General features: G+C 39.5%; 1 protein-coding gene across 3 annotated transcripts; it reads right to left on the bottom strand.

Annotated features, from left to right (window-relative positions):
• Positions 1-288: 288 nt before the first annotated feature.
• LOC101163789 (RING finger protein 24) lies at positions 289-27865 on the bottom strand. 3 transcript variants are annotated; one of them, XM_004065886.5, is made up of 6 exons: positions 27410-27865; positions 14908-15057; positions 12742-12784; positions 10309-10350; positions 6112-6191; positions 289-3806 (listed from the first exon to the last, which is right to left on the bottom strand). In XM_004065886.5, exons 2-6 carry the CDS (start codon positions 15048-15050, stop codon positions 3665-3667), a joined length of 450 nt encoding a protein of 149 aa, XP_004065934.1. In that variant the 5' UTR covers positions 15051-15057; positions 27410-27865; the 3' UTR covers positions 289-3664. The 3 variants fall into 3 exon arrangements, with proteins under 3 accessions (XP_004065934.1, XP_011474254.1, XP_011474249.1); XM_011475952.4 differs by having other exon boundaries at positions 27385-27632; XM_011475947.4 differs by lacking the exon at positions 27410-27865 and adding an exon at positions 16122-16273.

Genomic DNA, 27865 nt, shown 5'->3' with positions numbered 1-27865 from the left:
GAATTACAACGGGCCACTTACAACATTTAGCCACAAGGGGGTGCTGTTGAACCACAATCCTCTTTAAAAATGGAGTAAAGAAAAATGCAATTTCTCTGAAAGACTTCTTGGTTTATTAGCTGCTAAACGTTTCACTCAATCTTGTTGTAAGTTACAGTTCAGCTACCGTATAATCAAATTAAAATGCTAACGAGAAATTGATAAAATTTGGACTCAGTAATCTAACACTTGTAACCTCAGATACATTTTTATAAATGCATTACTGTTCATGCAAAGAAAGGAACAGAATTAATACTTCCAAAATTTGGAATTTTTTTATTTACATTTCAAGTCAGTCACATGCAACATTTTATATTAAATGAAGAAAACACAAAATTAGCAAAAACAAGAAAAGAAAATGCATATTAATTTCTTCCAAATAGCAATATACAAAAATAGTTTACAAATACTGTACAGCAAACTGTGTTCAAAAATATTCTGCTGCAGAATTCTTAGTTTTACAAACAATGTCTGTGATGGTTCACAAACAATCAGTGTTAAAAATAAATACAAAAAGAAAGGAAGAGGGGTGCCTGGACAAGGTGGTGGTGGGGTGGGGGTGGGGGGGGGCAGGTTATTTGAGAGTTTTTAAAAGCTACCCAGAAATAAATATAACCAAACACACAGAAGAAAGGTTCAGTTCAAGAAGGCAGTGAAAATAAATAAAAAGAAGTACTGGAAGATACGATCAAACTCAACTGCAAAAGAAAAGGACCACTTTTGTCTCTTTTTATCCTCCTCCCTAATTTGGGAGAGGCGTTCCTGGCCCAGCCAACCGTCACACAAACACCTCAGAGCATCGCTCACGCCTTCTCATTGGGCACAAATCGCTGGTTTTGTCATTGTGAGACCGTGTTCCTAACTGTGCGACTATTTTTAACACTGACGTCAATGATGATTTCAGCTGTGGGAAGACATTCATGTATTCATGACTGATTCAGTCCGGTTTTTAGGAGGATACTTCACAAGGACTCCCTCTTAAAAAAAAGAAAAGAAATAAAAATGCATTCTTACATTTAACGTTTTTTTTTTTAGTTGGCACTTCAAAAGGGCTCGGTGCATTACAGAGGAGGCAAGTCAGGAAGCTCAGGTGAAGAAAAAAGATCATCAGAATGAAAAAACAAAAAGGCAGAAATGGCAGGAAGGTGTCAGCTGCTGACTACATTACAAAGAACTTTCTTTTCTGGACGACATTTAACAATGTAAGTGGCAAAGTAACCATCGTTAAGTAACATGCTTTCACATTAAATCTCTGCTTCTTTCTCACACAGAACATACATTCAGTGACAAATCTAATGCTAACAAATCTTTGTTTAGACAAATATTTCTGGGATTATGAAATCGTACTTTAAGCAGTAAAAATTATTTAAAAAAACAAAGACAGTAAAGATGCCAACGTCTACGGGAACTTCTTTTTTGTTCCAATTAGTTGAGAGAAGAGCTTCAGTTATAACAAATCAAATGTTTAAAGCTCTCCAAATCTAAAGTCTTATTTTTTTTAAATTTACATCTGAGGCCGTACTCTGTGTAAAGTCATAAAACCTCTTTGTGTTTTTACAGCATTTTCCCAGAAAACTCCCCAGAGAATTCCCAGAAACCATCCTCTCCACTGTTTGAGGAGCGATTTAACCGAAACGAAAAATTTGAGTTAGGAGACAACACTTTGCTTGAGCAAAATGCAGCGTAACTTTTTTTTTTTTTAAACATTGCTCTCTTTGTAACAGTGCTAAAAATAAAACCATCCAACTGAGTGCAGGTAAAGCTACAATCAGATTTGTTGAAGAGGTATACTAAGAACATGTATTACTGCATTGATAGTTTAGTTCAAATCATTAAAATTCAACATTTTTTGTTAATTCTCAATTATTCTCTATTTTATTTCATTACAAAGCGTTTAAAGCACAGACAAACCTTGATAACGTTGTAAGCTCTTTCCTAAATGACAGTTTGAGAAAAGCTCCATTTAAACGAGCTACTGTGTGAAGAGAATCAACTTCTTCTAGCTAGAGGATGACATCGTTTGGCCTTTTACATTCAGAACTAAACAATGTCTGTTACTATGACCTAATAATACTTGGTTGGTTGTTATTCCAACAACAGGAAAGAGCAATCAGAATAATTTAATCTATTTTCATTTTTGGGTCAGTTGTGAATTGAGCCGTCGCCACATGATCTAATTCTCACCAAACATTCATTCTCATGAGAAGAAAAAAGAAAAATCCTTCATTGCCACTTCTTGGTAGCATACGGATACAGATGACTGTTTTTCCCCTCCGATGTCACTCAAGAGTCTGTGCAGAAAAACTTCTCAAAACCACCAATTTCCTTAAAGCGGCCAAACAAAAGCAGAGCTCAGAGTCAGTGTAGCCCAGAACAAAAGCACCCTGTACCGCACAGAAAGAGGCAGAGACGAAAGCACCAGAACGCTGCAGCCCAAAGGCTGAACTGTCCAATATGTGAGCCTGCATGAATGAAACTGCTGTTCCACTGCAACCTGCTGACCGCCCCACTCTGGCAGTGTTGCTGACAGCCAAAAGCTGGGCTGGTGGCTCTGCTGAAGGCAGTGGTTGTGGTGCAGGTGCCAAACCGTAAACCTGTTCTCCTGATGCAACAGTACTAATTAAAATTAAATTAGAAAAGTGTGCAGTTGTGACGTAGAGGAGGAGTTTGTTCAGCTTTGCTGAGAGATATGTGAAGGTACTTTCTCTAAAAAAAAAAAAAAAAGTTTGCCACTTTTGCTTTCTGTTCAAAGCCATCCACTGGAACCTTCAACCGTTCACACAATGCAGCTGCACATAAACGCATCATCTGCAAATGTGCATCACCTGGAGGCTTCGTATACACGCCAAGCATTTGGCTACACTCGCTAATTCCAGTTTAATGTTGGCAGCAGTAACTTTGAATGTTGGATTTTCTGTTGAAGCAAAAGTCTTAAGGAACTCCTGGAGTGGCAGAGCATCACTGTGTTACCGTCCAGATCTTCACATTCAAGTCAGCCAAAACATTCATTGGTTGTTTTGACTGTAACTTCATGTTTGTGTGCAAACCCTTCTCCATGTTCTCTGATATTCACCAGCAGAGTTCCTACTGTCCCTTTGAGATGTTAGTTTTTAAATCAAAGTTCATCAACTCAAGCTGAAACACTAGGATTTGTTATTTACACTAAAACATTGGATAAAATATATAACATTGCCTTGGGACTAAGATCCACAAGCAATTACGGTTTGATAAAGTGCTTGTTTAAAAAAAAAAAAAAAAAGAAGAAATTATAGACTTTAGTGTATTAAAGTTCTTGGCTTGTGTGTTTTTTTTCCTCCTGTCGCTGGTGTCCCCAGAAAAGTGCTTTGGTTGTGACAAGAACATAAATGAAAGCTCCTCGGCGTCGGCTTTTGTCCTCATCGTCCATGTTGAGAGAAACAGTTCATTACCGGCTGGAGCTAATGTGAAGAAAATCCTCTTGTGAATGAATGCAAAGACGGGAGGTGAGGATGACAATGATGATGATAATGACGGCTGCAGAAGCACTGTTTTGTTTTCTTCTGTCCGTGCTCTCACACCCAGCTGTCCAGGTGTGCCAGTGAAGGGATGTTTATGGGCGGGTCTTTTGTGTACCGTGTCAGTTCTGCTACACCAGGTTCTCAACTCCGGGCAAAGGCTGCGGAACAGGAGCGGGGGGCTCTGTGCTGCCGGCCTGCTGGGCCAGTTGGAGGACGGGCATGTTGCACAGCGGGCACACTTTCCTAACCTCCAGCCACTTGATGAGGCACCTGGGAGACAGGAATTGGTCATGGTTTAAAAAGCCAACCAAATGCTCATTTAGTTCAATTTTAAAATATAAAATACCACATTAGTCATGCATAGTCATATTCCACTGCCATCAGCCTCCTGAAACATCTCAAGGTTCTGAAATTACCTAAGGACTGATGTCTCACTCTGTTGTTCTTGCCCTACAGACCAGTGTTTGACCTGCAAATGTGCTCCTCCTATTTATTACTGTGATGCCGTTTTCTTTTTACAGGCCGAATCAACGCAATTTCTTTTGGCCATTACATCTCTGATGTAATAACAAGCAACAAATCTGAAACTAAAATGTGACCATACGGGGGTCGAATCGTACGAATCGTAGGTCGTAGAGAGGAGCGCCTGCATCTTAAGGAGTGTGGGTGTGTCTTGCAGTTCCCTTAAAGTTAGTGTGGCTAACTCAAGGGACGTTGTGAAAGTGGAACGTGGGATTGTCGTGTGTGTGGTATGTGTACCATGAAGTATTTATCCCTTTTGGCATCTTGTGGGGTACAGCTCTTCAGATCCCACCGTTAATGTGCCTTTGATGGCGCTGAACACGCCGATACCCGTCTTGTGGGGTCAGTAGCCGCGGTTACATGTGCAAAATATCTTGATCGGATCAATGGTCAGATTAAAATTCAACCGTGTACATGGGATCAGAAAACGTTTTCCGATAAGAACAATCGTTCACATGGGTCACACTTTCGGTCAGAATAAATCATTTGGGCATGCGCAGTAATGTTGAAAATACCGGAAGAGGAAATGAGTCCCGTTGTAAACAAACTGCTGCCATATGCATTCATGCAGCAGCTCCGTAATACGAGACGATCTTCTAAATGTGCTTTTATTAATGTTATGAATATTATGAAGCGCCTGTTCGCTCATTTTAGTTTTAATCCGTGTGCTCAGTGCTTTTTTTGTGGAACGGAGCTGGAAGAAGGCTAACATGAGCTAACAACATTTAGCCTTTGATGAACACAAAACCCATGCGGGAAACGCTGCAATCTGCATCTTGGCTGATATGTGGGAATAACATCAGCCTTTATTTTGTCAGGACACAACTGGAAACACAAATCCACGTGAATGTTTGAAATGTTTCTAAGGACTGAGCGACATTTCTGCTTTGAAAAGCTCACACACCGCCCCAAAGCCGCTGTGTGAGCTGGCGGTCCGAGCTCTGCCCGGAGACACGGTTCTCCTGAGTCCAGCAGCCGCTAACCCAGAGCGGCGGGACGGATCGCAGTCCGAAGCCTCAGTCCCACACATAACAAAACAACAATACGCAAACGAAACAAAGCATCCTCCCCTCCCCTCAAACACAAGTTATAAATCCAATAAAGATAAAACAAGGGTTACAAGGCTAATATAAGTTGCGTGCACGGGTGACGCTGTTGTACGACGCCCTCACACCACACTCTAGTTGTTTGTCTCACCTACTTTCCCTCACGTGTTTCTAAAGTGTTTACTTTGACCTGTCACTCACAGAATGTCCAAAGACAAAAAGTGCACAAACATTTTCACCCTACGGGCTCACTGAGTGACCTATGACCTCATCCATGTTTGTATGCCTCATACAGGTTTGCCCTTTTCCCCCCCGTAAAGTCAGTCGTGATTTAAGCTTTGCTAAACTCCATTTAGTGTCTTTGTTGCAGCAGAGAGAGCAGTAACACTGCCATCTCTGTCAGATCCAACATTCATCGAAGCCCATTTCTAGTTCAGTAACTGTACTGACTTCATCGGCTTTTGGGTGCTTTCACAATAAAACCACAGCCATGAGGTCAGTACTGTATGATTAATTGGTGATTTGTGTTGATGGGAGGCAAATGGAGAGGGAGATGGAAAATTGCAACAGATGTGTTCTGATTTTTCTTTACTTTTGAGAAATATCTTCCTTTTTGATGATAATAGCGAGTCATTTGTAGATTACTGTTACAGTAAGGTTGATCGTCTTGTCATAAAAAAACCACAACAACTTTTCCTTCCCTCCCATGAACAGCACGTCTCTACTTGTGAACACAGTGTGTGCCGCGAACGGTCATCACCCTTGTGACAACCGGTGGGAAAAAAGTAGGTCAAGGGACGTATCACGCTGTCGTAAACAACTCTGCTGAAATAGTGGAGCCTGAAAGAAGCGTGGGATAAACCTGCGTCTTTTGATGTAATATACCTATAATATGAACATGAAAGGATGCATATTAATGATCTATATCATGAAGTAAATCTGCACTGATCCATGCATCCTTTGCAGTGTGTGTGTATGTATTCGTTTATATAAAAGCATGTACTTACTTCCTATGAAAGGCATGTTTGCACGGGCAAATCCCCAGCTCATCTTTTTGTTTGAACTCCTCCAAGCATACAGCACATATCTGAAAGAAAAAAACACACGGCCGCTGTTCCAATCAAACGCCTCTTAGAAAAAGCTGTAAAGTAACTTTGAATGTTTGATCATTCTTAGAATTTTATTTTATGTTTTTTTCTTTTTATAGTCCTTCAAACATCCATTTTACTAGCATAAATCAGCCAGTTTTCATCCCGTATGTCCAGTGATAACATCAAGGAATTTCTACGAAACAGATGTTTGTCTTTGTTTGGAATGGACACACACCTTTAACAAGCACAACGTGTGACATTTATACTGATTTAAGCATGGAGATGCAGGTTTTTTCTAAACACTGGTGCACATATGCACTAAAGGTCATGAAAGAGCTTGTTATTACCAGGAAAGCACACATAGAAATGTAGAATCACTTTTCCTTGGATACAGTTGTAAGAAATTTAGAGGAAATAGTGTGTACGCCTTTTTTTACATCCATGCATGTTTGTAAGGAAATGAACAAAGTCTTCTAATTTATACGTGAAAAACTAGACCATTTAGTTCTACCTTTCAAAATTTATGTATAGCATTCATTTTTTAGTAAATTCTACAGAAACAGAAGTAAAATAAGCAAAAAATAAATAAAAACTAACAATTATACTTATTTCTCTTTTTTACTTATGGCAGCGCTATTATAATTCTTTTCTCCAAATCCCTACATCTGGTTACCGTATATTATTATATTCTAGAATAAAATTTACCGCAATGCATGTACCACTTTCACAAATATGGATTGCAGACTTTTAGAACTTTAGAAGTCCTTTTGTTAGTCTCCTTTAGGAGGAAAATGTCATCTGTGAGGCTAGAAACATTCATAGAGATATGTAAACGATTCTCATTCATCCAGGTGACGTCTTGAAGTTGAGTCATGGTATTATATAAAGATATGTTCAATTACTTTTTTGCTGACAAATGAGAAAGTAAGAAAGAAGAAAATCTAAAGGCAGTGGGGTGTAACCGTGTGTCCCATATTAATCAAGAATCCTTTTTTGTTGCCATTTCCAAATTAAAATCACATTTGAGAACTCATGATTTGGTTACTAGCTGGGTGACAACACATGTATGGATTAAAAAAAAAAAAGTAGTCCAACAACTACATCCAATCATCAAGTGTGACCAGTTTTCAAGAACCTCTCAGCCATATTTTTGGTGAATCAAGAGATCCTCTAACAAATCCAGACGTCAGCAGAGATCGTTTAATCTCCTTGTCATTTGATTACAGGGACCTCATAACCAAGAGACACATGCCAGGCTGCAGTTTTGTGCCCTGCTGCTTCTGTGACAGCGCCAATCCACAGATACCCGTCCTCTGGCTACGATAGATTTAAATCCAAGGACCACACACTCTGCACAGGGACAAAAGACATCGCTGCACATGTCGAGTGATCCTCAGTGGAACTAAATATTTACAAGTCAAAATAAGTCTTTTTTCTTTCTTGAACTCTTAATTTCATCTGTTTTTTCTATCAAAACATTGCACTTTTATTTGTCCCTTAATGGTTTTGCCGATTTCTCAGTTCATTTCAAATTGCAAATGGCACATGCAGGGCATCAGAGGTCAACGTGAGGTTTGGCGTTCTGAGTAGGAACGCGCGACATGTGAAACAGAGAAGCTGAGATTTAAAACCAGCAAATGTGTGAATGACCTTTTAACGTAGGGGTCACCAAACCATGTCAACAACAGCTGCAGATTGTGGAATCTCTCCAGGGTATGGGCAGGTAAAAAGACCGGGAAAGGATTTAACAGTCAGAGCAGATGTGTCAGTAGGAGCGTGTGGAATGATCTCTTAGCAGCTGGGAGCAGAAGAAACCTTTTTCCTGAGCTGACTGAACTGTGTCCACACCTATCAGTCTGCTCCAAGAGTGAGCAATGGCCAGCAAAGCAGTTCACAATGGGAGGACTGGAAAAGCAATTGTTGGTCCGACCAGTGTTTCCCATGCAAAACCTCAACGGGGTCTTTAATGGCTGAAGAGTTTATTTTCACTCTTTGGTTTTGGCTGTCGAACCCAGCAACAATTACTTTTAGTTAGCAACACAAATTCCTTTAAAAGAAAAAGAAAAAGAAAAAAATGTTCTGTTCTTTATAGCTTGATGGAAAACTGTGGATGAAAAGAACAGCATGGGGGCCCTTGGCCAGCCCCTCTTTTGGAGTCTTGGGTAAAGAAATATCTCCTTAGGAAGTCTGCTTTTCTCTCCTTTACTAATGAAGAGGTAAATGTTTTTAAAGAGGTTTTTATGTCACAATCACAGTGGTCATGAAAACGATTAAACTACAAAAAGCAACCTTTTATTCCTCATTGCCTTACATAAACCTTGCAAAACAGAGGTTTACTTTAGCGCATTTCTTTAATACTGCCTTATATCGAGAGTTTTAGCCAATTAACTTGTGGACCAGCTCATCTATACTGTAAGCTTATTCGCGTTTCAATATTCGCTGTTTTTTTTTTGTTTTTTTTCCAGTAACGCGTCTCCTCCGGTTCATCACAAAAGCTCAAGACAACCCAAAAACGCGTGTAAGAGACTTTTGCATCTGAGGAAGGGGCAGTGCGAATTTCTGAGGAGCGGAGCGGAGGTGAAGAGCACGCCGGCCCGTCGGCTTCCTTAAAACGAGTTCTTTTTTTAAACTTTTACATAATATTTTTAAGTAGAAGTTAGATTTGCAAACGATGACTGGTCTTTTTTTTTTAATAAACAGACTTTCTTAATTTGGGGAAACAGGAAAGTCGTATTAGACTCCCAACAGTACAAATACACAGAACAGTGGGACAGAAGTCTGGAAGTAAACACCTTTACATTTAATTTACTAGACAAATTTATCTTAAAATGTGTCATTCTAGTGTCACTTTCAGATGATTATGGTCTAGAAATAAGAACAGTTGGACCATTGAAGGGCTTAAAATAGGATTTATGTGTGGGAAAAGTGTTTAGATATTCCTACTTCAAAATGTTAACATTTTTTTGAGTATTATACACTCTTTTTAAGACAGTATTTTTTGAATATCCCAAAACATCTGGTCCAGACAGTCAACTCCAAAATAGACTTCTTTTTTCTGTGTGTGTTTTTATTAACAATCAAGAAAAGTCAGAGAGCCTCGCATGTATACGTTTTTAAGAAGACACCGCTGCTATATTTGGAGCTTAAAGCTCTTATCAAATAATCCCATCAGTATCACTTTGTGTACAAACATTTATGCCATTCGTTTTTTTCCTTACATAATCCTTGTTAGGTTCACTTTAAGCCGGTCTTCAAAAGGAGAACCTTTTTAGAAGACTGGGTTGACTAACGCATGAAAAAACACTTGAGCATGCAAAGACCCGCAAACTGATCCCACTCCTTTTCTACACATTCCATAAAATGTTGACGCGTCTCCAAGATTGTCTTGTGCTTCTATAAACAGGTCTTTCACTCAGGCAGTTATTATGCCTCTATTCATGACCTGGAAGGTCATTAGTTCGGCTTGTCTGTCCCAGACATCCCTCACATAACGCTTTCTGATGTCTGAGTTTCTCTCAACACAAACAGCAGAGCATGAAGCTCAAACACAGACCGGGAAATTCCAACCAAAAACTGTTAAAAGCTTTCCTTTGTGCTACACTTTTCTGGGAATTGGGTTATTTGAGTGAAGACTTTAAAGTAAAGCTAGGTCTGTTTCTTTAAACGTTACTTGTAATTTTCCAACAAAGCTAGACTGACATGAAAAATTATGTAATAAGACCAGGGAGGGAACTCATGATTAAACTACATGATCGTCATGAAACTAAGTCATGTGAATGACAAACAATAGGCCATGAGTGTGTCTCAACAGCTCACAAAAAAAGACAACAGAGGATAGCGTGCGTCTGCATCTCATGTGTATTACCCAATTCAAATTCAGTATTCTTCCAGAAACTAGTTTATTTCCCATTTCTGGACAAATGCAACACAGAAACGACAAAATAATACATTGTTTTATCATTAATAAGGCAGGATTTGCACATTTAAAATGTACAAATTGCTATCAAAGTACAGAGTGCGCTTGTCTAGGTTTGTTAAAAGAGTTGATCTTTCACTCTGAGGACTGGAACAAGACATTCTTATACTGCAGTGCCAGAGATAGCACGTTCTTACCTCATGCAGATTTAGCTCTTTCACCTTTTCTTTCTGGATGACCTGAGGGGGCAAAAAGGAAAATTAGCAGATAATTGAATTAAGACATCCGATAGATATATACTGTTTATATACACTATATACACTGACCAAAAATATAAATGCAACACTTTTGTTATTGCTCCCATTTTTTATGGTATGAACTCAAAGATGTGAAACATTTTCCACATACACAAAATAACCAGTTCTCTGAAATATTGTTCACAAATCTGTCTAAATCTGTGATAGTGAGCACTTCTCCTTTGCCAAGACAATCCATCCCACCTCACAGGTGTGCCATATCAAGATGCTGATTAGACAGCATGATTATTGCACAGGTGTGCCTTAGACTGGCCACAAGAAAAGCCCACTCTGAAATCTTCAGTTTTGTTTTATTGAGGGGGTCAGGGGACTCAGACAACCAGTCAGTATCTGGTGTGACCACCATTTGCCTCATGAAGTGCGACACATCTCCTTCGCATACAGTTGATCAGGTTGTCTATTGTGGCCTGTGGAATGTTGGTCCACTCTTCTTCAATGGCTGTGCGAAGTTGCTGGATATTGGCAGGAACTGGAACATGCTGTCGTATACGCCGATCCAGAGCATCCCAAACATGCTCAATGGGTGACATGTCCGGTGAGTATGCTGGCCATGCAAGAACTGGGATGTTTTCAGCTTCCAAGAATTGTGTACAGATCCTTGCAACATGGGGCCATCCATTATCATGCTGCAACATGAGGTGATATTGTTGGATGTACGGCACAACAATGGGCCCCAGGATCTTGTCATGGTATCTCTGTGCATTCAAAAGGCCATCAATGAAATGCACCTGTGTTCTTCACCCATAACATATGCCTGCCCATACCCTAACCCCACCACCACCATGGGCGATACTCGATCCACAACACTGACATCAGAAAACCGCTCACCCACATGACACCACACATGCTGTCTGCTATCTGCCCTGAAAAGTGTAAACTGGGATTCATCCGTGAAGAGAACACCTCTCCAACGTGCCAGACGCCATCGCATGTGAGCATTTGCCCACTCAAGTCGGTTACGACGACGAACTGGAGTGAGGTCGAGACCTCGATGAGGACGACAAGCATGCAGATGAGCTTCCCGGAGACGGTATCTGACAGTTTGTGCAGAAGTTCTGTGGTTATGCAAACCGATAGTTTCAGCAGCTGTCCGAGTGGCTGGTCTCAGACGATCTTGGAGGTGGACATGCTGGATGTGGAGGTCTTGGGCTGGTGTGGTTACACGTGGTCTGAGGTTGTGAGGCCGGTTGTATGTGCTGCCAAATTCTCGGAAACGCCTTTGGAGACGGCTTATGGTGGAGAAATGAACATTCAATTCCCTAGCAACAGCTCTGGTGGACATTCCTGCTATCAGCATGCCAATTGCACACTCCCTCAAAACTTGCGACATCTGTTGCATCGTGCTGTGTGATACAACTGAAGATTTCAGAGTGGGCTTTTCTTGTGGCCAGTCTAAGGCACACCTGTGCAATAATCATGCTGTCTAATCAGCATCTTGATATGGCACACCTGCGAGGTGGGATGGATTGTCTTGGCAAAGGAGAAGTGCTCACTATCACAGATTTAGACAGATTTGTGAACAATATTTCAGAGAACTGGTTATTTTGTGCATGTGGAAAACGTTTCACATCTTTGAGTTCATACCATAAAAAAATGGGAGCAATAACAAAAGTGTTTCGTTTATATTTTTGGTCAGTGTAGCTATAGATATCTATATACCAGCATTAAAAATAAATAAAGGAGCCCTTTACTCAAACCCGTCTCATAAAAAGTCAGACTAAACGAAGGACAGATGCTTGGTTTTTATAGCAACTCATTTCTGGAACATGGATTCTCACAAATACATGCCGGCTGTTTGTGAATGCACAAACTTTATGGGTTTGATGGTCTTGTGTAAACCGAGGCAGGACTTGGATGTGGCGCCGTTATCAGACCACAACTCATAATGTGCTTAATGAATAAAAAGGTACAGAGGCACTGTCACAGTAGCATCTGTTTGAACACAGTGTTTGTTTGTGTGTGCTCAAGAGCTTTATTAAACGTGGCTGATTTTATGCTGAAGCTTCACAATTTGGGAACAGGACGACCTGGTCCCATCTGTACCCATATTGTTGTTTTATTGGCTTAAATTGTGCTGTCTATTAAAATGCCATTTTTAAGCTGAGCCACTAGTTGCTGCTTCTGTGAACTTTTGGAACGGCACGCGTGTGAAAAACAGCAGTTTATTTTGAAAATGAAAATTGATGATCCTCATGATCCCCTTAAAGTGTCATAGGAAATGCCAAACAAACTGACGCAGTAGCTACAGTGGAAGAGTACTGGGTAATGATGTCACTTCCTGAATTTCAACAAAGCATAAACGTGCATTCTTACTTGTTTGTATGCATATAGTTCTTTGTGCGCCTGGTGTCGTAACCTGGAGAGAGGCAAAGACAGATCATTTCTCTGATTAATTAATGATTTACAACGGGCAAAAAAGACACATTTATAAATCCCAGAACAGTAAAGAAAAATGGACAAAAATGACAAGAAGAGAATAAAGTAAAGGGGAATTGTTCCTTCCACATAACTTTTCAGATTCAGGTTCAGGCTATTAAAATACCTTTTTTCATGTAGACAAAACAGCCCAAAAGTTAAGTTAATAGGGACAAACGAGTAAAAGTTGTGTAACATATTCAAGATTGCACTGAGGAATTTTAATGATTTAATTTAGTAATGCAAAAAGCACACAAATACGAAAATAAAGAATTCCTTTTTTCTTTTTAAGAGCCACACTTGAAGTCAAATAAACATGTACACAGTCAAAATCAGTCTTACAGAACATCAAAAACTGCAGGTTTGGTGAGACGTCTACAGAGGCTTGCACAACTCCAAGTTAGGAGTGGAGCATCAACGGATTCAACATCAACTCAATGAACACAGTGAACAGATAATAAGACAAGCACGGATCAATAGCAGAATCTATGTGCTGAGAGGGAGATTTACATTTGCAGAAACGGAGGGTGGGGATAAAGAGCAGAGATAAGAGAAATTCATTAGTTTGTAAGATTTACCTCCATTACTAGTAATCTTAACCTCTCGCAGCTGAGTGAGAGGAATCTGTAAAACAAACAGCACAGTCTAGGAGAGAAACTGACATTTTGAAGGAAGTCAGTGAGTGAAGGTGCAGAGACTCCCAAGGGGAAAGGGCAAGGTCGAGGGTCAGAGGGTCATGGCTGACTGATGTGTGACACTTAAAGGGAACTGGGTCAGACTAGTAAACTCAATGTAATCATAATTATTACACTTTTATTGAAATCATTGATTATTTCAAACAACTAAAACTTTTCTAAGTAAATAAAAAAAATGAACTACACTGTGATGCATTTCTCCTTCATTGCATCCATTTTACACATTACTGAACTATGCATCAACAGCCCAACTGCAGCTTTTGCTTCTCCACAGAAAAACCCAGCGCTAAATAAACACACCTACTGCTTATACAAACCACACAGATTTTTCACCTGTCTCCGCAGACTCGTGTCTTACTGAGAGAAGCGGTTGAGTATTTCTGTGAGAGTCTGCCTTCTGTCAAAGGGTGTGTGCAAATGGAGCTCTGTGGGAATGTCACATCGGCTTGAAGAGTGGGGTTTCGCTCTTGTGTCAAAAGCAGGAAAGAGCGATGTAACAGAGGACTTCACTTTCTGAATAGGAAACCCTCATTGTATGCATTTAATGTCTGTAAAGAAATGTTTACTAGCACACGCAGCAATGCAGTTTCATGCATACATGATCCCTGCTGACCCAGTCCTTTGGGAGAATGCAGCTTTAGCAGCTTTTCTTTTTTATAAAAATCTTTACTGTGTAAATTTGAATCATGGTACTGAATCAAAGACAATGTATTTTTTTTTAATGGGAAAATAAAGAGCTAAATGTATTTTGATTGTACTTACCATTTGCCCTGAAAATTGGATTTAACAGAATGATGAGGGGCGATTTTTTTTTTTTTTTTTTTTTTACAAAAATAGTTCCAGTTTTAGTATCAGTGTTACCTTCCAAACTGTGCTGTTCAACATTCTGACCAACTGTAAGGGATTCTCAACCACATTAACCGCTTGTTAAAATGAAAAATAGCGCCAAATGTGCTTTAACAAGCATCATGCAATTATATCTCAATTTGGTATGCATTTTATTCATTTCATCATGATTGTTTTTTTATTTTCCTATTTGGTGGGTCAGAGGTATGCGGTTTTCCTTTACGAGTACTCACATCAATAATCTGATTTTGTAAGGCAAATACAAAAAATATGGTAGGGCCTGAGGGTAATACAATTCATCTCAAGAACAAAAATGTGCTTCTTCTTATTCAATCTTCTAATTTATCTTAGAACTTTTCAAAGAGTGGATAGGACTGTTGGTATTTTTCTAAACCCAATAAAGTTCCCAGAAAGAAGAAAAACCAGAATGACGCCATCCTAGCAGACCAACAACATGATCCTAAAGGTCCTCATTCTAAGATAATCCCATTCTATTCCAATAATAATTGAGTTTGGCTCATACCTTATTAGGTAGCAGCAGAAGAGGAGGCTAAGGATGAAGACAAAGATGGCTGTCCCAAACACCACGATGTAGATATTAAGGGGAAGGTTTTGGAACCCTATATTTGGCATCCTGAAACTGTAGTGTGGAAAATCGGAGCTCATGGATATTCTGTAAGGAGAAAGAAATGTAGCATGAGTGCATAATTACTTACATAAATAAAAGACGGCAAAACAGATAGAAATAAGACAAATAAATTTAAAGTGAAAATTTGGATCTAATTTTTAAGAATTCTTCTATTAAATACCTGGATCAAATAGATATAATGACCAACTACATACAGACATGGTATAAAACTAACCAATTAAATAAAAAATGTCTAAGATGTATGAAATTATGCAGGTACTGTTGGAATAAATGTACATTCTGAAAAATATATAAATAATAATAATCAAAAAATAAATAAACAAATCAATACCACAGGTTTAAAAACTCATTCACCTGCATATTTACATACTGTTACAAACACAACTGATGCATGTTTTTACAAGCAAAACAAGGCCACACATTTCCATAAGGTTCTCAAAGTAAAACATGTTGTGCTCCTCTTAAAAAAAGGTTCAGTTTGAAACTTGTGCTTTTGATGTTTCAAACATTAATTTAAAAACATAACTTATTAAACTGTCAAAGAACACGAAGATGGGCCTTAATAGTAAAGATCCTTTACTCAGTGTGTTACAGGGAACAAGACCAGGCATGTCTGTGCCTAACCCAAGGATGAGGAGGAGGAGGAGGTGGAGGTTGCAGATGAGACCAGAATAACTGCAGCTTTTTTTGGGACGCTATCTTGTTCCCTTCCCTCACCAGACAACTTCACTTTGCCACACTACACTCTGGTGAAAAAGGCCAACTTTAGCTGGGACATTTCCCACTCTTGTACTGTTGACAACAATACACCACTCCCTAAAAAACCTGTGCTCTGCTACAAAACAGAGGAATCCCTAAACCGCTAGAAACCATATCTTCACCAAGCACTGAAGAGTCACCAACCATCTCTTCTACTACAAAAAAAAAAATAAAAATGTGATACTTAGCTGCCACGTAAGACATGATAACCTATTTTTTAGCCTTACACATTGCTCATAACAACAACAAAAATAAAATATTTGAGCAACCCATAAAAGAACTGTAAATAAATAAAAAATGTAAACCACAAGACACCTTTGTATACGTACCCTTCTGGTGCTTTCATGTTGAAGAGCTAAACGCCGACATATCTTCTTGAGATTTGAGGTTCACCAGATTTCTGTCTGTTCAGATGTGTGGACCCCTGCCTTTCTCTGCGCCTTTTTTCCCACTCAAGCCCCTCCTTACTATGACTCTTTGGGGCAGTGCTGTCTCACCACAACGACAACTACATCTTCCTGCATTTCAATGAGCCATAACGTGGTCTGTTTCCTAGACAAACATGCTGTACGTTCTATTTAAGTCTTGTAAGAAAAGAGGTCAAGAAGACCTATGAGAAAAGAACCATAACCTACAATCTTTGATGTTGTAATCAGTAAACAACAATATTCAAACTACGCACTAAAGCTGTGACCGGTTTGTACAAACAAGAAAGCAGCAGTGGCTGTGTTGAATTTCAAACTCTCTCATATCTTAAGCAACTTCCAGTTCCCTTGTTTTGTTAACACATGGAGATGTAAATCTACAAAACACAGAGAGAAAACATGGGAACATGTCAGGAAATATATGTTTTTTGAGTAGATATCTACATAAGGTCATTTGATATCTCATCACATTTTGCTTAGATATTGAAATGAAAGATCTGATAACTCAAGAAATCATATTTTAGTATTTTGTGTGTAAATAAAAAGGCTCTGACCAGCTAGATCCTGAAATCGTGACTATGTTAGATATGTTATAGTCATAAACCCACATTAATTCAGGGTGATGAATTATAAAGTACAGCAGTTTTACAGTAATCTTAGCAAATAAAAACATCAGCTCAAACTGTTAAAATGTGAAAAGAAAAACTGTATAAAGAGCAGAGAAGAAAACAAATCAAGTAGGTCAAGGAAGTGATAAGTCAATAGTTATATAGAAATGAAGAAAATGTGAATCTGCCACTATTACTACTATTATTACCAAAACAATAATGGCAGCAATACTTAGTAAAAGGCTATTAGTCCTGTAAACAAAGGCAAATGTAATAGGCAGCAACAGGAAAGGCAGACGAACAGTTTCCATGAACCAGGTTCTATAAACAAAAACCAGAAAACAAGCAAACTTTTAAATATAGACTCTGTTGTGATAAAAACATAGACGTAAAAAACTAAGAAAATTCTTAAAACGTCTAATATTAAGCACTCTGGGAAAGTGAGGACAAGAGGGCGTTTCAAATTTTATTTCTACTACACTATTCATAAAAATATTAAATGGTGAAAACTTGATAAACAAGAACTTTTCTGTTAGCCCCTTTAGTAACTAAAATGAATTATATTTATGTCAGTTGTTGTTCACCTTTCGGCTTATCCAGACAGGAATTGCCAAAGGTGGTTTGGCAGAGATCTTTACGCCGGAGTATTATGCATAGTAAGGCAGGACCCACATTGGTTGAAACTCTCCTGGGAATCAAACCCTGATTCCCATATGCCAGTCCTGCGCTCAACCAACTGATCTATCCAGCTCCTAAACTACACTGCTGCCAAAACAATTCCTCTTAAATGTGATGGAAAACAGAAGGATACTGGATAAGGGCACAAATCAAACAGGAATGCTACTCCAACAAGTTCATTTGTAGGAGTGAATATTCAAAAAGAATACAAAGTGAAAGTTCCCTATAATTTTCCACTTCCTGAACTGTAATCCAACAAGTGGTGGAATTCTTGGGATACTTACACTTCCCAACTCAGTGAGCAAATACAATATTTTCTGTATGACAATGTTTCCAACCCTGATGGCTATTTCCACAATGAAATCCATTCAAAAACAAACTCCACAGCACAGCACATTGTTATTACTCACTTTGCCAATATGTGAAAAAAAAAAAATCAGTTTTAAAGATTTACAGAACCCAAAGATTAATACGAGTTGAGGCAGGTCTGAATGGAAAACCTGTAAATCACAAATATGTCAAGTTCTGCATTTACACATCTGTAACATTGTTAACAGACGACGACAACAACAACAACAAACTTTGCCCCTTAACCAACAGGATTACAGCAATACTTCCCAAATAAGACAAACCAACTATCGATTTTCCAGAACCACGATCAATAGTGAATGAACCAGTTTTTCATCATATAAGCAACAAAAGGACTTAAACACTATTACAACTTCTGGCAAATGTGAAAGGATTAGGCAATGATCCTGCAAAAATCCTTTAAACCCATGCCCACAGAAAGCCCCAAAAATAATTATAGTTTCAATTTCTAGTTTAGTTTATCACGTATCAAACAGCCTTTGCAAACAAACCTCGAGTCCACTGTAACTTTGCACAGCTGAAATTCAGACGGCAACCCTCAAGATCACATTTACAGCATGCCATCTGACTGAGAAGTGGAAATTTCCACTAGCTTACCACCATAGGTGCTGTGATTTGCTCATCTGAAACTTAATATGCCAAAGGGCAGCGACCAACACCCGAGCCTCTGAGGCAAAGCAAGGAGTTCTTCAAAATGTGCTGGCTGTGGTGGTCAAATGTTCACGTTAATATAATTCTCAACTTACATTCTGGCCACTAACGCATAAATCTACTATGTAATGAGAAGCACCAACAGGCTCCTTAATGTGCCTATTTATACAAGTCTACAGTCAGGCTGCAACCTACACTACATTTTACTACATAACTATTTTTATACAAAAAAAACTTTAAAATGTTTGAATTATTTGTCACAACTTTTGGTTACCATCTTTTCTTTTTAAATGTTCAAGTATTTCAGTTATTACAGGATACAGACTAACTGACTTCACTGTAAGCAGCACATGGAACATGAAGGCAGAAATAGTAGCTGTGGTTCCATGTGCAAAATATCTTGATCAATGGTCGGATTAAAATTCAACCGTGTACATGGGCCCAGAAAACCTTTTTCCGATTAGAACAAACATTCACATGGTCACACTTTCAGTAGGAATGAATCATTTGGGCATGCGCAGTAGTGTTGAAAATACCAAAGAGGAATTGAGTAAATAAACTGAGTTGCCATATACATTTATGCGGCAGCTCGGTAATATAGGAGTTGATCTTCTAAACATGCTGTTATTAATATTATGATTATTATGAAGCGTCTGTTCGCTCCTCATTTTATTTTAAATCCGTGTGGTCAGTGCTTCTTTTTGGTGGAAGAACGGAGCTGGAGGAACCCAGGGTTAGGAGTGGGCTACACGCGCTAACAACATTTAGCCTTTGATGAACACAAAATCCATGCGGGAAATGCTGCAATCTTCATCTTGGCTGATATGTGGGAACAACATCAGCCTTTATTTTGTCAGGACACGACTGGAAACAAATCCATGTGAATGTTTGAATGGTTTCTAAGGACTGAAACACATTCTGCTTTGAAAAGTTCGCACACCGTCCCAAAGCCGCTGTGTGAGCTGGCGGTCCGAGCTCTGCTTGGAAACACGGTTCTCCTGAGTCCGGCAGCCGCCAACCCAGAGTGGCGGGTCGGAAGCCTCGACCCCCGGAGCGCACACGTAACAAAGCAGCACTGGTCTGTCCGCAAACACAAAGCTATAATTCCGGCTGCTCTGCTCATAGACAAGGTTCACTCGCGCTGAGCAGCTGGTCGCTCCTGTATGCGCTCTGCCTTCTCTGGAGCACCGCACTTTCTATGCGTGACGTAAACCACAGTAGTAGTGACACACAATCAGAATGAACTGTTTACATGCAACACGATCGGATAAACAATCGGCATAACCCACCTATCTCGATCGGAAAGAAATTTTGATCCAAACGAGTGATTGGGGCAGAGTGTTCCGAACGGCGTGTTTATATGACGCATTTTTCTTCCGATCAGGCATTCTTTCCGATTACTTTTGTCAATGTAAACGCAGCTACTGATGGAGCTGTGAGCATTTCCTGAAAGACCTGGCATTTGAAAAAATCTAAGTCGGAAATTTGTGAGTTTTTATTATTACTGACTACCATTTACTGTAAAAACTGCAATACTCAACATAAATCATGACATGAAAATAACTGATAAAACACTGATATGACATCTTTACAAAAACAATGTAAATATGAACTCTGAAAGGTAAAGTATATACAAGACATAAAAAACATGCATCAAACTACTTTTAATTTAATTAAAACAAACTGTTTTTTTAGGCTTAATGTCAAATTTTAATGTGACATTTCTTTAGGATTTCTATTCTCCATACTTCCTAGAACTCTTAGTGCTTCTTTAACTGTTAACATTTGGCATAAAGTGTTCATTTTCTCTGCAGCTCCTTTAAAGTTACAAGTATGTTTATTGGTTCATATGATCATTTATTATCAAAGGTGGTTTCACACCAAAAGAAATCAGGTTGTTTAAATTTAAATATTTTACTGATCTGTTAGAAGTCATACAAATTAAGATAGGTTTTCTTGCAGCAAGTCTCACACCAGGGAATGTAATTTCACAACTATCTACATTAAAGTAAGAAGAGCCTTGGTCTGCTGAGGATAGGATCACTGTCACTAAAAATAAACCTCTCCGTTATGAAAGAGTGTCTAAGACAACCAACAAGATGAAAATCTAAATCCTGTGCAAGTCATAGAGCTCTTAGGGCAGGGGTCGGGAACCTTTTTGGCCCAGAGAGCCATAAACGGCACACATTTTTAAATGTAATTTCGTGAGAGGGATACAATATGTTTAAAACTAAAAATACAAGTGAATTTGTGCATTTTGTGTAATTTCAACACTTTTAAAGTACAATATGTCTGTGGATTCTTTTAATAACATTGTTATTGTAGCCGACTGAGTTGGACTGGGTGGCTGTTGGGTCGCATTTTAAATTCCGGAGTTCATTGAACGCATCAAGCAAAGATGTTGATTGGCCCTCAGTTCTATCACTCAGCCTGTTGTTGGGGAGTTTTGACCAATGGGTTCAGCTGTGGGCCGAATAAGGGAAATAGGAGGGCTGGTTCGGGAGCGGGAGAATATAAAGTAGCGGGGGGAACGCTCTCGGTGGAAGAGATTCAGGAGTTGCTGAATTAGTTGTACGCCGTTTGTTACGGCCTGCAGTAACCACAATAAAGAACATTAAAAGAGGTTAAGTCTCCGTGCCTCAGTGTGGGAAAGGGACGCTACATTACGCTATTGCTAATAAATGAGGAGTATTTCTTAGAATTAATGCGACTTCTGGTGCTGCATGGTGGTTTTGCTGATGGTCTTGTCTGGTTGATACATGGTGAGTTTAAGATTAATCCAGGCGTTGAAACTTTCATCCGTTAAACGTGATCGTCGTTGGTCTGAATGTTCTTTAGATGTGAGAGACTGCTCACATGCAGACGTGGAGCCAAACATTGTCAGTACAGCAACCCTCAAACGCTGCAGTGTTTGGGATTTGACGGGCAGCGTGTTCTAGTCAGAGCGCAGCTCACCTTGCTGCCTGCGCCCACTACCCCTTCCCTGTTTCATTCTCAAAGACGGGAGGCAATTCACAGGTTTCAGGCTGTTACAAACTTGCATTGCATCGCGCCCGAGAAGGACAGGTCTAATGAAACTTTTTTTTTTTTAAATAATTAAAGGTTTGTCTGTGAGCCAGACGTGGCCATCAAAAGAGCCAGATATGGCTTTTTACTTTTTTACTTTCATTCAAATTAATTCAATTAAGTAGGTGTAACTTTGGTGCTGCTGTTCGGTCGGCACCGCAAGGGATTGTGGGATACCATTCCCTTTGGTTGTCTGGATGGATTTGGGTTTAAATGTGGGTTTTTGACCAAATGTGTTTAGCTGTTGTACTGTGTATTGCCGAGTTATTTGTCCTGTTATGTTTAATTCTTTCTGGACCATGAGTGAGAGGGAGGGAGAGGATGATGAGTTTATTTAGCACCCCTACTGATTAGTTGAGTAATGTTAAAGTCGGACATATGGTAAATTTAATTGAATTGGAGTAACATGACATTTAGTTAGATAAATATGTAAATTTGAGTTGTGAAAAAAACTCATATCCAGTCTTTTGGAACTGACATACCCGGAGTAAGCAAGTTCAGGCGGATTTCAGACAGAGTTCAGGGTTAAAGTCAGGGTAGCTTAAACATTCTGGAATACCCCCCCCCCCCGGTCAAAAGAAATGTGATGAGTTGTAACTAAAGCTTTATTAGATAACATATGTTTAAATGACCTCATTGCCTTCTTCAAGTAAACACTTTACTATTTCTGTTCCCTGCAGCCTTAATGACAAACAGCAACTAAACCACTAATCTCAAAGCTACAAATTAAAAATAAAAAACTTGGTGTTATATTTATTATTTTATTTGTGGTAATTTCTTGGCTTATAAGGCCTATAACTGCATCTTTGTTTATTATAGGTATATACTTTTGTGTGTGTACACTAAATACATAACACTATAGTGTTCACACTGGACAAGCAGGGAGGAGTTTCTTTTTTTCACTCCTTTTTGTACTTTTTGCTAGAATACGTCTGTCTACCACCTGTTTGGAGAGGTTTAGTGCAGTGGTGCACATCTCACTCCAGGTTTTTCCTTTTACACATCAATTGTGAGATATGAAAGACGTGGTGTCTTGTAATTCTGGCCAGGCACAAATCACAATTATAAATTTCCCCTTCATGATCAATTTTCAAACAGTTGGCACTTCTGTGATTTAAAAGGGACACCATTCATATGTCACTACAAAATCAAAGCCCTCAATTGGACAAAGTTTGACCTGGTTTAACCTGCAAAGCACAGTCAATGCCCACACTTTTTGTATGTAGAGCCAGAAAACGGTCAGAGAAACTTGCTGGCTACGCGTGAACATGAAAGTTTTGAACATGGAAGCCCTCACCACAAAGTGAAGGGACATTTTATATGTTATTTCAGTCATAATTTTAGTTACTTTCAGACGTGAACATCAAAACTCAACTTCCGGTCTGTAACCAACAAAGAGGTTACTATTCTCCTTAAAGGTGCATTGCGTCTGTTGATTTTCCGGAGTTGCAACCCTGCACTGTTGCATCAACCCCACAGGAAGGCTGAAGAAAGTGTTGTATAATGTAGCAATCACTGACACGTTTCCCCTTTTGAACATATTTAAAGATTTCAGAGCGGTGTGTACAAAGAAACTAAAATTCCTATTACAAAAGAGTAATTATTTTTAACCACTATATCCCGGTTGCATCTCATCTAACTGAGAAGTGTTGAACTAAGTTTTTGGCCAAATTGAAAATAGCCTATTACTTGCAGCAGTGGTGCCTTATCGCCCGGAACAGTTACACAACTGTACTTTCAAAGGAAATATTAGTAGAATCCAAGTTTTGGTAAATCAACACTACCTATTGAAAGGGGAAAAGATGAAAACTGGTGCATGGGTGAAGGCACATGATTAACTCCTCCTTTTTATTTATTTCTGTTAATGTGTATCATCAGATACAAACGACTACAAGCAAAGGAAAGCTGTTTTTTTTATGGAATAAGCTCCCAGCTCATGTAAGAGAGGCCGACACAGTTTCTACATTCAAAGTTAGACTGAAAACATTCCTCCTTGGACAGGCTTATTGTCAGACTAGTTAGTATTCAGAGATTATTTAACTTAATGTTAATGTGTTTAAATTAAAATTAATAACAATAACAATTTGTTTTTAGTAGGCTGCTAGAAGTTGAAGCTTGGGTAGCTATGGTGCACTGGGGTTCTATCCTCATCTACTTCTACCCTTCCTCTCTTCTCTACTCTCTTCTCTTCTCTCTTCCCATGCCTCTGTTTGGTGCAGTGCGAGTCACGTATTGTCCCCCTTTCCCTCTCCCCTCCTGGGGAGTGGGAGTGCTTCCAGATTCCAGTTGGCTCATTCATGCTCCTGTTCCTGACCGTGTACCTGGATGAAGCTCGTCTGCTGGACTTTATTTATGTAGTTGTAGAGTTAGATAAGTTAATTCTTCTCTATGAGTTCTGGTAAATCGCCTGTCCGTCCTGGGGGAGGATCCCTCCTTTATGTGGGCACCCCTAAGGTTTCTGCAAGGTTTCTGCACTGGCATCTCTGCCTTAAGGGCAGAGATGCCAGTATAGCTTAGTCAGTTTGTTAGTTCATTTCAGTATTTTCCTGTTGAACTCTTATGTATTCATGATCTTTTTGAATTCATGTTTCACTTTTTCAATTACCGATACGAAGCCCATCAAGACGACTGTTGTTGTGAATTTGGGCTATACAAATAAAATTGAATTGGACTTCATCCCAATATGCGAATGCTAGTTGTCAAATTTCCCCAAATTCTGTGATGACAGTGCTATAACAGATGGGACTTACTTAGGGGGTTTCTGGTAGAGGATAAAAAAAAATAAAAGCCCATTTGCCAACTTTTGGAAGTAAAAAATTATGGTACAACCACAATATGTAGTATATTAATAGAATATAGTAACAGCCAAAATTCAGGGAGCCAGTTTAGCTCGTGCTGGTTTGCGGCGCCTTCCGTCCGTGAAACCCGGGTTCGACTCCGGGCTGCTCCCTGTTCCCTTCTCTACCTCTGCCAGTTCCAAGCCCGGCTTGAGAAGGTTGCGTCAGGAAGGGCATCCGGCGTAAAACATTGCCAAATTTACCATGCGACTTGTTCGCTGTGGCGACCCCTGATGGGAGAAGCCGAAAGTGGAAGGTAAAGTAACAGCCAAAATTCATGTTAATTTGTATATGTTTTGGTCAGCCAATCGAATTCTAGGAATCTGAGCATTTTTTACCTTCCACAGAAAAACACATCTGGGGCCTGTTTCAGATAGGAGGTTAAGTGTAAACTCTGAGTGCGTTAACCCTGAAATCAGGGAAACCCTGGGTTTTCCGTTTCAGAATGGGAGGTTTGTTAAACCAGAGAAGCAGAGTAAGTCAAACCCGTTTCTGAAAGAGAGGTAACTTATACTCGGAGTCAGTGTCCATGGTTACTTACGCTGTGAACCAAACCTGGTCGGGAGCAGGTTTTATTCTCTAAACTCAAGGTTTCTGCCGGTCCCCTCCCCTTTTTAAAGACGAAGCGGTATTTTTTCGCTTTAACCTTCATTGCCCAAATTTCCGTCACACAGAGACAAGTGACAAGAATGGCTTGTCCTTTTTTGGAGGACCCAATAGACGAGGAGGCTGCATTAATTCGTAGAGAATTACATTTACTTCGTGCAAGGATTTTGAGACCTAGACTCGATTTTTTTGTCATTTCCCCATACGTTTTTGTTTGAGCGTTACCGTTTTTCGTTGCAGTCAATTACATATATACAATGAAAACAACATTAGATATGTATTGCTATGTAGATGTTTCATATGTCAAATATTGTCAACAAAGCCTACATCCATGACATGCTCAAATTTTACCTGATTGAATTATGTTTTTATAATTCATTTTTAGCTGCTGCCATGTTCTTTTAATTCCTGCAGGATTTCATCTACATGAAAATGAAATCAGGGACATTGGCTTAGATTAATGTAACAATTACTTTTTGGAAACACAATGTGCTAGCACTGCTTACTTTCTTAATCCCATATAAACCTATACCACTTGATCAATACAAGGGTAGACATAAGCTCACTTTTAAAAACACAATTGAATGTATTAATATTAAACTGACCAACGTTTGCAAGAGGGGAAGGTTAACAAAAAAAGTCCTCTAAACATTACCGACGTTAAATGCATTTTTCCCCCAGATTGGTTCTGTACACTGTGCAGCATTTCATGCAATTACACCAGGAATAACACTTCAAAAGTACACCTAAATAATCGCCATTTTTTATTTCACACCTTACGCTATTTAAAAAGTTATTACAGCCAATATTTTATAACAATGATTTAAATGCAAACTTACGCATTAACTTGAGCAGCTATGTTTTCCCACGCTAACGGTCTCCGTTTTGCAGATGCAGCGGTGTTGCTTTTCTTCTGGAATATGTGCTCATATTCACTGTAACTCTGCAGCAGCACGTCAAGTTCAGCTGACGAAAAATATGCAGACCCCTTTTTTTCCACGGTTGCCATGGTGACTCGTAATATCTCCGCTCCATTGATAATGGCTTCTTATAGTCGCGGTGCGCACGCTTAACTCCGAATCAGTCCACTCAGAATTGATTGACCTAACTCCGATCAGCTTCTCTGAAACAGAAAACTCAGAGTTGTTAATCTCTCGATTGACCAACTCAGAGTTCAAGTTTAACCTCAGAGTTGGTTGAACCTCCTTTCTGAAACAGGCCCCAGGACTTGTGTGTACCAACATGTAAATAATGCCCACAGATCTGCGTGCTGCAGTTCTTTTTTTTGGGAAGGTTGGGGTTAGTTAGTACACTAGTTTTTGAAATATGTGATCACAAATGATGACTAATCCATCACCAGTCTTCTATAAACTATAGGATCTTTTTATTTGCTTGGTTAATGTGGGAATTGACAAGGATGGTGCAAGATAAATGAAAACAAAAAAAGGGGGGGGACAGCACCATACACCAAAAACTGTATGTGAGAGTAGAGATTTTGATGTGCGGAATCATTTGAATGTAGACTGTTCTGGAATGTATGGGGTGTGTTCCAATCAAAGGAAAACCAAAACCAGTCAGTTTTCTTTCATGCTCAAGAGACAACTCCTCTCCCAGTGATCTTACAGTAATAACTGGTTTTGAAAGGGTTTTTAAACATTTAAAAAGATGGCAAAAACACATCCAGGCTGGATGACAGCTCCTTCCAAAGCAAGATCTTAACGCAATAATCATTCTTCTGGCACCTCTGAACTCCTGAGAGTTGACTGACAACTTTTTCAATTAAATTCTCCTCCGTTAGCATTAGGGGGTTTCAATAGTGGATCAGGCAGAAGCCTCTTTGTTCTACTTTGTGTTCACACAAAGCCACCAGAGTTGTCAGCACGAAGCTCCACGCGTTTTCACTGGGGGGTTTTTGGTACCTCCCCCCGACACGGAGTTAAGCTTTTAACCCTGACGGATGAGCTTTATTGTGCACATGGCACAAAACACAAACAAAAAGCACGGCCACGAGGGAAAAAGTAAAAGCTCACTGACTGGCAGTGGATGCATGAGCTCGCCGACATCCACGTTTGGCTAAACATATTTCGGCGTGTTAGCATTCTGACGCCACAGTTTATGAGAGGACAGCCAAATGGGCGGCGGCTCGTTAGCTAGCAGTAGCCACGAATGACATAGCGTAACACGAGCACAACCATCCCAACTGTTTATAGACATTTCATTTTAAAATGGAAAATAAATACATTTAATTTGTAAATTAAAAACAAAAACACATTATTGTGTTAAGTGGGCCATAAAAGTGTTGACAAAACTATCAAGTTGCACGTTAATTGTGCTACTAGCTCTGAACTGTACCTGAATTAAAGAACCGTTCACTTACCAGCAGTCGCCAATCCGCCCCTGTAGCCGCCTTATTCTTCTCGAATGGGCTTATTTGTTTCCTCGCACAACCTCAGTGACAAACGAAGAGCAATTCTGAAAGCGCTACTCTCGACCCAAACCCTCTTATGGCAATGTTACGCAAACCCCCGCTGCAGAGCGACCTCCTCATCACAGAGCCCCGGCTCCGCCTGTCTGCGACTGCGAGCTTGACGGTGGGCGGTGGGTTGGGCAGACGTATTAATACTAGATGTGAGGAACAAACGGCAGCGGAAACGGGGTTTCTAATAAGTGGGGGTGGATGGAAAGCCCACAGGGAGTCCGTTTTTATTTATTTAATTTTTAAGGAGGAAAGTGTTTCAGTTTTTCCCCAAAAATGTACGTCGTTTGGAACTGCAGTCGTCCTTGGCAGTGGACACGTTTCGCACGTACACGTTTACTCGCCCACTACCACTGT

This window comes from Oryzias latipes (assembly GCF_053564925.1).
Source record: "Oryzias latipes strain Hd-rR chromosome 1 unlocalized genomic scaffold, Olatipes_Hd-rR_3.1 chr1_Y".
In the NCBI taxonomy this organism is placed as follows: domain Eukaryota; kingdom Metazoa; phylum Chordata; class Actinopteri; order Beloniformes; family Adrianichthyidae; genus Oryzias; species Oryzias latipes.
Note: the sequence above shows the minus strand (reverse complement) of the source record. Positions and strands in the feature narration are given on the sequence as shown.